This window comes from Muntiacus reevesi, chromosome 2, assembly GCF_963930625.1.
Source record: "Muntiacus reevesi chromosome 2, mMunRee1.1, whole genome shotgun sequence".
NCBI classification, from domain to species: Eukaryota; Metazoa; Chordata; class Mammalia; order Artiodactyla; family Cervidae; genus Muntiacus; species Muntiacus reevesi.
Window position 1 is genome coordinate 211587203 of NC_089250.1, and position 8634 is coordinate 211595836.

General features: G+C 59.1%; 2 protein-coding genes across 2 annotated transcripts; one reads left to right on the plus strand and one right to left on the minus strand.

Moving 5' to 3' along the window:
- Positions 1 to 745: 745 nt before the first annotated feature.
- On the plus strand, positions 746 to 5180 carry METTL27 (methyltransferase like 27). Its single transcript, XM_065920379.1, is given in 7 exon segments — positions 746 to 787; positions 1087 to 1207; positions 1731 to 1859; positions 2071 to 2206; positions 2552 to 2644; positions 4783 to 4912; positions 4914 to 5180. Coding segments are annotated over 6 exon segments (810 nt in total). The 5' UTR covers positions 746 to 787; positions 1087 to 1090; the 3' UTR covers positions 5119 to 5180.
- An 876-nt stretch (positions 5181 to 6056) lies between these two features.
- On the minus strand, positions 6057 to 7757 carry CLDN4 (claudin 4). The gene has a single exon (XM_065920380.1). The coding sequence runs from the start codon at positions 7516 to 7518 to the stop codon at positions 6889 to 6891; it is 630 nt and encodes a 209-aa protein (XP_065776452.1). The 5' UTR covers positions 7519 to 7757; the 3' UTR covers positions 6057 to 6888.
- Positions 7758 to 8634: the final 877 nt, after the last annotated feature.

Below are 8634 nucleotides of genomic sequence, written 5' to 3' on the forward strand. Positions count from 1 at the left end.
CTCCTGTGACCCCTTGGACTGTAGCTTGCCAGGCTCCTCTGTCCATGGGATTTCCCAGGCAAATACTAGAGTGGGTTGCCATTTCTTTCATATTTATTTATTTATTTATTTTTCGTGTTACAGTGCAATGCAGGTTAGTAGAGAGGGCACTGCCCCACACAATCTAGGGTCCAGATTCCTCCATCTACAGACTCAGTCTTCTCTGGTGCTTGGAGCCTGCTCCGCAGCCAGAGATTGTGGGTTCATGTCCCATCTGAAGCACAACTGGGTTCGAGTCCCAATCTGAGTTGTTTGGCTTCAGCAGCGCTAGACACATTTTAAGTGCTCAACAGTCATTTGAACAGCGTGTGTTATAAAACAATGCCATCATCAGTTCTACTGGGCAGCCTCTCATGGATCTTGGTGACTATTCTAAAAATGAAGGCTGATCCTACATCCCTCTTTGTCCCGCTGGAATTCTAAGGCTCCTACTGCCTGAAAGCTGATGCTTTGGGGAAGCATAAAGGACGTCAGGAGCCAGGAGGAAAAAGAAATATTCCTCCACCGGCGTACCTTTCAAAGCGTCCCTGAAGATTCTGGGATCTTTCCAGGCTGAAGGCGTTCCCAAGAACTTTGAATTCATTGGCTGGTAGTGGAGGGACGGGTTGCCAGCGCTTTGCTCTGATTGGGCATTTTCTCTTAGTGGAAAACCAATCATTGAGCGAGATGGGGGCGGGGCCAGGCTCTCAGTACAGGCCCCGCCCAGAGTTCCGGAGCCCACCCACCTCCCCGGCGGGTCAGATTGGCGGTGAGTTCTGACCACCTAGGTCTTAAGGGCCCTTCTACCCTGGAATCCCTCTCACCAAGGCCAACTGGGAGACGAGGGCAGGTCCTCCCCCTGCCCCTCACCGCGGGAAACACCCCTTCCGCAGCCCTGAGCCCCCAGGTGTCCAGCCTCGCACTCTCCGTGCTCAGGGTTCCCTCCTGTGAAACGAGATTGCATTGTTCCCCGGGCAGAGGGGCACAGAGGCCGCGTCCTGACAGCCTCCTCTGCTCCGCACGAGGGTGGAAGGGGGTTAGAGCTTGAGGTGGGCCATGTCCCCACAGCAGGATGGCGGAGGGCAGGAGCCTGTCCGAGGTACGTGCGCTGGTTGGGGCTTCGCATGGCATCACTGATCTGGCCCACAAGCTTCACTTCTATGACCAATGGGCTCCGAACTATGACCAGGTAAACCGGCCAGGTCCTCACCTCTGCCCTCCTCCGCTCACCTGGCCTCAATTTTCCTGTCTGTAAAGCCGGAATAGTAAGCCTAGCATCATCCCAGGGAGATGAATGTGAGAGTGAAGTAAGACCTGGGTGCAACCTCCAGTCCTGTCTGCTCTCCATCCAACTCTTCTTCAGCCCAACCACAGTGGCCCTGCCCTCTGACCCTCTTCCAGATTGGCAGCCCCTAGAGATTGGGGGCCAAGACCTCCTCACCCAGGTAGAGGAGTCCAGGCAGAGGAGCTGCCTGGAAGAGGTGCTGTGAGGGGGTCACAATGAACTAAGCAGAGAGCGATGCCAAGACCCACAGAAAAAACCCATTGGCAGAGAAAAGCACCTCACACCTGGGTCTCCCCCCACTGTAGTTCCACCAGATCCTGGGCCCCCAGCACACACATACAGCTTGGCTTGGCTGGCTCTACCCCGCAAGAAGGGCCCCTAAATGCCGGAGCATGGGGTGGCGGTTGGCTCAGCATTCTGTCCCCAGGATGTGGCTGCCCTGCAGTACTGCGCTCCCCGCCTCGCAGTCGACTGCCTCACCCAAGCCCTTCCGGGCCCACCCCACACTGCCCTGATCCTGGACGTGGCCTGTGGTACTGGCCTCGTGGCTGCAGAGGTGAGGCCACCCCAGGCCCCCTACCCTCCCGTCAGCCCCTGCTTGCTCAAAATTCCTACTACCCCAGCCCCAGATCCCCGCTCGCCTGCTCAGACTCATTGTTTCCAGACACTGGGACCCCATTCACCATGGGGCCCACTGTCCTCCCCGAGGTGCGGGGACCCACCTGGGAGGTGGCAGGTGGGAACTGTGAGTGGGTCCCCCACTCCAGCTGCAGGCTCAGGGCTTCCGCCAGCTGCATGGGGTGGATGGAAGCCCAGGGATGTTGGATCAGGCCCAGGCCCGCGGCCTCTACCAGTGCCTCAGCCTCTGCACCCTGGGCCGGGAGCCACTACCCAGCGCTGAAGGTACTTCCCCTCCCGCCTTGACAGCCCAAGGCCACCCTCTGACAGAGCCCCTTCCTTTTGCCAAGATGCCATCCCCCTTGTCTAGCCCTCCCCGAGCGCCCCCCAACACACACACTCCGAGTCCCTCAATCTCTCACTGAGATGCTTTCTCTGAGACTTCCATCCCATGACCTGATCTCAGTTCAGGACTGGGCCACAGCTGCCATATGGCCCAGGGGATCATGGTCCTGCACCCCAGCGGCAGGCCTGGTCCCTCCCCAGTCCCCACCATGAACACTGTCCTCCAGGGTGGTCTGAGGCCACACTGAAGACAAACCACCACACCATATCCGCACCCCCACACAGGGACCTTCGACGCGGTGCTGATGGTGGGTGCCCTCAGTGATGGCCAGGTGCCCTGCAGCGCGATACCTGAGCTCCTGCGAGTTACCAAGTCAGGTGAGAGGCAGCCGTCCAACCACACCCACACACACCTTCCCTTCTCCACATGCACAGACACAAGCCTTAGAACCCCTCGGGCCAAGCGAGGTGTGGGGTGTGCCTGGGGTCACACAGTCTAGCATCTCAGCCACCAGCTTCCAGCCCAGGCTCGGCCTCAGCTGCCACCATCAACAGACCCAGGTAGTCAGCTTGCCTCTCAGCCACTGGGAAACTGGAAACAGCTCCACTCCTTTTTGGCCTCTGTATCCTCACCAATAAGCAGAGTGGCACAGTCCCTTCCCCACAAGTGTTGCAGTGAGAATTGGGTGAAGTAGTGTCTATCAATTGGAGAAGGAAATGGCAACCCACTCCAGTGTTCTTGCCTGGAGAATCCCAGGGACGGGGGAGCCTGGTGGGCTGCCGTCTATGGGGTCGCACAGAGTCAGACACGACTGAAGTGACTTAGCAGCAGCAGCAGCCGCAGTGTCTATCAGGGCTTCCGTGGTGGCTCAGAGACAAAAGAATCTGCCTGCAATGCGGGAGACCTGGGTTCGATCCCTGGGTCAGGACAATCCCCTGGAGAAGGGAAAATAACTAACTACCTACTCCAGTATTCTTGCCTGGAGAATTCCATGGACAGAGGAGCTTGGCAGGCTATAGTCCATGGAATCACAATGAGTTGGACACGACTGAATGACTTTCACTTGCTCACTCAGTGTCTATAAGGCCTGTATTTCAATCCTGGCACATAGTAGGGGCTCAGTTCAGTTCCCTCATCCTACAGCTTCCCCACTAACTCAAGGCCAGTCATTAGAGGAGTGTCTTTCACTTTAGCAGCCTCAGTTTCCTTATCTGTGAAATGGAGCTGATAGATATAAGCACTTTTCTATAAACTCCACACACGGGGCTGGTGTGCAGGTGGGGATTGTGGTTACTGTGTTCCTACTGTGTGCCTTACCCCATGGGAGCCTCTGGACTGGGGAGAAGGTATACACACACCCCACACACCCTGGGAAGAGGCCAGGGGAAAAAGACCAGGCCGGAGGTGGGCCCCAGGAATGTGGGTGTTCAGTCCTCCAAAAATTCAGGGAAGCCAGGCATCTCCCACTTCTGGCATGTGGGGGTGACATGCAGGCTCACAGTCTAAGCGAAGTCCCAGGCAGAAAGGAGAGTGGTGAAGTATGAGGACTGTGAGGTTCAGACCCGGTCGAAGCACAGGATCTGGAAGCCCTGAAGGTGCCCCATCCCAGCAAGACCTCATCTACTCCTGCCCCACTTCACTGCCCTCAGGGCCCAGCAGGGGCTGTGGTTAAGTCAGGGCAGGTCCGGACAGGCTTCACCCTCAGGGAACCACAGAGGCTGACGGATGCAAGGACATTGTGTTGGGGTCAGAGAGAGAGGTAGTGATCAGGCTCAGAGGGACATGAAACTTCCATCACCTGAATCAGTAAGGAAACCAGGCCACCTCGCCCAGCCTGGGCTTGCCAGACCCCTCAGCTGGCCAGCCTGCCTGCCCACAGGTCATAGGCTCTCCTGCTTCAGAGCCTTTCCTCTACAAAGCCCCCCCCCTCCCCCAGTAGCCCCCTGCTTCTCCTTACCTCCTCCTCCAGGAAGCCTTCCAGACCCCTGTCTCTTCTGAGTATATCTGAGCCCGTGCTGGGCACACAGTAGGTGCCTAGAGAAGACCTGGAGGGACGAGGTCACTCATTCATTCAGCCAGCGCTTACTGAGTGTGCTGGGCTTCCTGCGAGACAGGGTAATCTTCCTCGCGTTGCAAGCTGGGAAACTAAGAGGCCAAGAGGTGAAGGGACTTGCTCTAGGTCCAAAGCCCATTAGCGTTCAGACCCAACCACACCCTCCAGCAGACAGACTGGGTGAGACAGGGAGAAGGTAGCCCCCTCTGTCAAGGGGATTCAGCCAAGAATTCCCAGCGGAAAGGATGCTTGAGCCTTGAAGGGTGCGTAGGAAACCATCAAGCTGGAGGAGCAGAGGCTTTATGCCTGAGGGAGGGGTCAGCGAGCCCCAGAGGCTTGGAGATGGGAAACAGCTGGCCTGGGTTCAAAGCTGGGAGGACTTCCGCCTGTGAGGATGTGAATGGGAAGGGGACCAACTTCCCTGTCCCCCCACTCACCTGCTCCTCTCCCGCCCCTCCCCAGGTGGGCTGGTTTGTCTGACCACCAGGACCAACCCATCCAACCTTCGATACAAAGAGGCACTGGAGGCCACCCTGGACAGGCTGGAGCAGGCTGGGGCATGGGAACGCCTGGAGGCCCGGCCTGTAGACCGGTGGGAACTGGCCACCTCCGAGCTCGAGGTGGGGCCTGGCACCTCCGACAGCGACGGCTTCATCTCTGGCATCATCTACCTGTACCGGAAGCAGGCGGCAGCCCAGGCTGCGGGAGGGAGGCCTGGTGCCTAGGCCTCAGCTGGCCTCCGACCCTCCTGTGGCCTCAGCCAGGCCCAACCTCGGGCCTCCTCTGCTTTGCCTGTAAAATGAAGCCAGTGAGTCACCCCTGCCCCCAGGAGAGCTGTGCCTATTAAATGAGACCCAAAGTGGGCATCAGAACTCTGGCGCTGTGGTTTTCTTATCCAGAGACAGAGGGAAGAAACAGGACAAAGAGGGCCACCACCCCTGTCTGTCCCTGGGCTTTGGCACGCTAGGGCCACAGATGCGACTCCGAGACTCCTCCCAGGGTGGAGGGCCCTCTCCCTCTAACCCGCAGATCAGGAACCTGTGCTCACACATCTGGCCAAACACTTTCACGTGTCCTGGGTTCAGTTTCCTCATCTCTAAAGGGATCGGAATGCGGAGCAGAGAATCTCAGGGTGTCGCTTGGAGGCTGCCCCAGAGCCCAGCAGGTGAAAGGGCCTGGGTGACTAGTCAGCACCAGCACTGGTGGGGATGTGCCCAGGGCTGATGATAACTCCTCCACACAGGAGCCACGGGAAGGCTTCACGGAGCAGGAGGCGCGGAGCCGGGCCTTCAGGACTAACAGGGTTCAGAGGGTGGAGGAGGGAAAAAAAGACATTCCAGGCTGAGGGCAGGGACAGCCTGAGCACAGGTTGGGAGAAACGATCTGGGGGGTGAGCTGACCAGCCTGGCTGCCCAGACTAACCTGGAACAAAAGTGGGAGGGGGCAGGTGGCCCATCCCCCAGGGCTGGCTGTTCTCCTCTGTCCTCCCTTCTAGGGTCCCCAGCACTTCACGAGGATCCTGGGCTTTACACTGACAAAGAGGGCTTGAGCAAGGTGGCTACAAAGGTCAGGGCCAGTTTCCATGTCTCACAGTTCCCCAATATCAGTTTTGTTAAGTCTTCCCATCCCAGCCACTCCATGGGGGTCCTGCCCCTTACCAACCCCCTGCCCAGTCCTCCAACCCCGCGCCACCCCCCCCCCCATGTCCACAACTGAAATCAGATCAATAGAGAGAATTCCTGTGCACAGGTCCCATTTATTGTAGAAAATAATAGCAATTACCGTGACAAATAGCTTAAATTACAAAACAGAAACCACGGAGGAGGCAGGGGAGAGCCCCAGGACTTCCTGGGATGAGGGCCGGAGAAAGAGTGATCCCCCTGCCCTCTCCAGGCTGCCAATGACCTTGGCAGGGGTGGAGGATCCAGAGGTGACCAGGGTCAAAGGGCCGGGGGCCCTGGTCGGGGGCTGGAAGGGGTGCAGGCAGCTTGGGCCACCTCTATGGCCTCCTCCCCCATCACTACCCAAACCAGTTTGTAGCACCTCCGCCCCTCCCCCCTAAACCTGTCCGTCCACTCTGCAACTAAGCTCCAAGGGCAGGTAGGTGAGCAAGGCGGCCATACTCATGGCCCCGGGTTTCTATGGGCAAGACCCAGCCTAAGTGCTCACTGGCCCAGCCAGAGAATGCTGGCAGAGGGGAGCAGAGAAGACGGAAGAAGGGGGACGGTGGTCAACGCAGTCCCCATGGTCTGCTGAGCACCCACTCAGAGGCAGAGCCCAAGCAGAGTCAGGGCTGAACTGTCCTGGCCAGCAGGAGCCAGCCCCCTGTATCCACAGCCATTCGGAGGAGGGTGGCCCAGGAGTCTCTTTCCATTCCTCCTTGCTGGTGTCGGAGGTGGCCTTGAGAAAGTGTCCGAGAGGGCCAGGAGGCTCTGGGGGCTGCTGACCCGGTCCCCTGCCACCCATGGCCAGGCCATCCGCCCAGGGTCACAGATTGCAGTGAGCTCAGTTCATGGAGAAACAAAGACGAAAGGGAAGAAAAAAAAAAAAAGAGTCAACAGTAGCGCCTTAGACGTAATTGCTGGCTGGGGCGGAGCGGGCGGCGGAGTACTTCGCGGAGTAGGGCTTGTCGTTTCGGGGCGGGCAGTTGAAGCAGAGCAGGCCCCCCCCAAGCATCAGCAAGCCAGCGGCGGCCCAGCCCACGTAGAGCGAGGCCCCCATCTCCCGCTTCTGGCCCGAGGCCACCAGAGGGTTGTAGAAGTCGCGGATGATGTTGTTAGCCGTCCAGGATACGGGCACCATCACCAGCAGGCCGGCCAGCAGGAACACCACGCCGGCCACAATCATGATCTTGGCCTTGGAGCTCTCATCATCCACGCAGTTGGTGCACTTGCCGCCCACCACCGACAACAGCACGCCAAACACGGCCAGGATGATACAGATGACGATGAGGGCGCGGGCAGCCTGCAGGTCCTGCGGCAGCGCCAGCAGCGAGTCGTACACCTTGCACTGCATCTGGCCGGTGCTCTGCACCACGCAGTTCATCCACAGGCCCTCCCAGATGGTCTGCGACGTGACGATGTTGCTGCCGATGAAGGCTGTCACGCGCCACATGGGCAGCGCGCAGCTCAGGATGGCGCCCAGCCAGCCCAGCACGGCCAGCGCGATGCCCATTACCTGCAGCCCCATGGAGGCCATGGCTCAGCGTCTGCGAGGAGGCGGGGCGCGTCTGGCACCTGGAAAGGCGCTGAGGATCCTGCCCTGGAGGCTGTAGGAGTCCTAGAGTCACGGACGGCTACTGCGCAGCAAGGCCTTTCACTGGGAGGGAGTCCGGGGGCAAAGCCAGTTGGAGCCGCTTCAGGCGTCTCTCCCGAGTCAGAGGCACAAACCCAGCGAGTGTGACCTGACGAGCTTCCTTCCTGCCCAACTGCAGCCGCAGGCTCGCGGGCTCAAGACTGGAGCGGTTATATGGTGCTCCGCGGCAGGGGCGGAGGCCGAGGGAGGGGTTTCAGTCCCTGGAGCCGCCCCCTGACCAGTTCCTCTAGATTCCTGAGCCTGCCAACAAAGGGACTTTCAGGTCCCAGCCCTGGGCCCCTGAGTCACGATCCAGTCTCGGAGGAAACTGCCCTTTCCCCCTGCCCCCAGGCCCCCGCTTAGGTCACCCAGGAGACAGACACTGAGTCACAGCCTCCAAAGCACCTGGACATCCCTGAGGAGCTGGAGGAGGAGTCAGGCCCAGCCCAGTCTGGGGGCCCGAAGAGAAGGATCCCCACGTCCCAGGGCTCCCTCATTCCAGGCTTGGATGGATGGACAGGGTGGGAGTGGGGGATTGTGTGACCACACTCAGGGAGAGGGTCTGAGGATAGAGTCCTGGAACTGCCGAAGAGCAGCCCCACCTTGATTACTGTTGGCAGAGTCTGTATCAGCTTCATCACTGGCCTGATAACTATTAATAGCTAAGAGTCTCACCAGCCACCATCCTCACCTGAGGTCTAGACATTGGCCTGGTGAGGGCCAGTTTTAAGGAGCAAGGGGCTGGGGTGGGGGGCTCGGGTTTCTGGATCCCTCACCTGCCCTCCTCCTCTCTCACCACCATCACCTGGGTTCCCAACCCTGCGGAGGATGGGTGTTGGAGGTGACACCTTTTTGGCCAAAGAGAGAAGGAAGCCTGCTCCACCCTACCCCCCCAGGCTCAGAAGTTTCAGCCAGTTGCTGCTGGAGCTCAGTTGGCTTGGCCAGAACTAGGTGGTGGGGGAAGTCAGCAAGAAAAAGCCATGGGTCAGACCGTGGGGACTTCAGCCCAACAAACAGGTG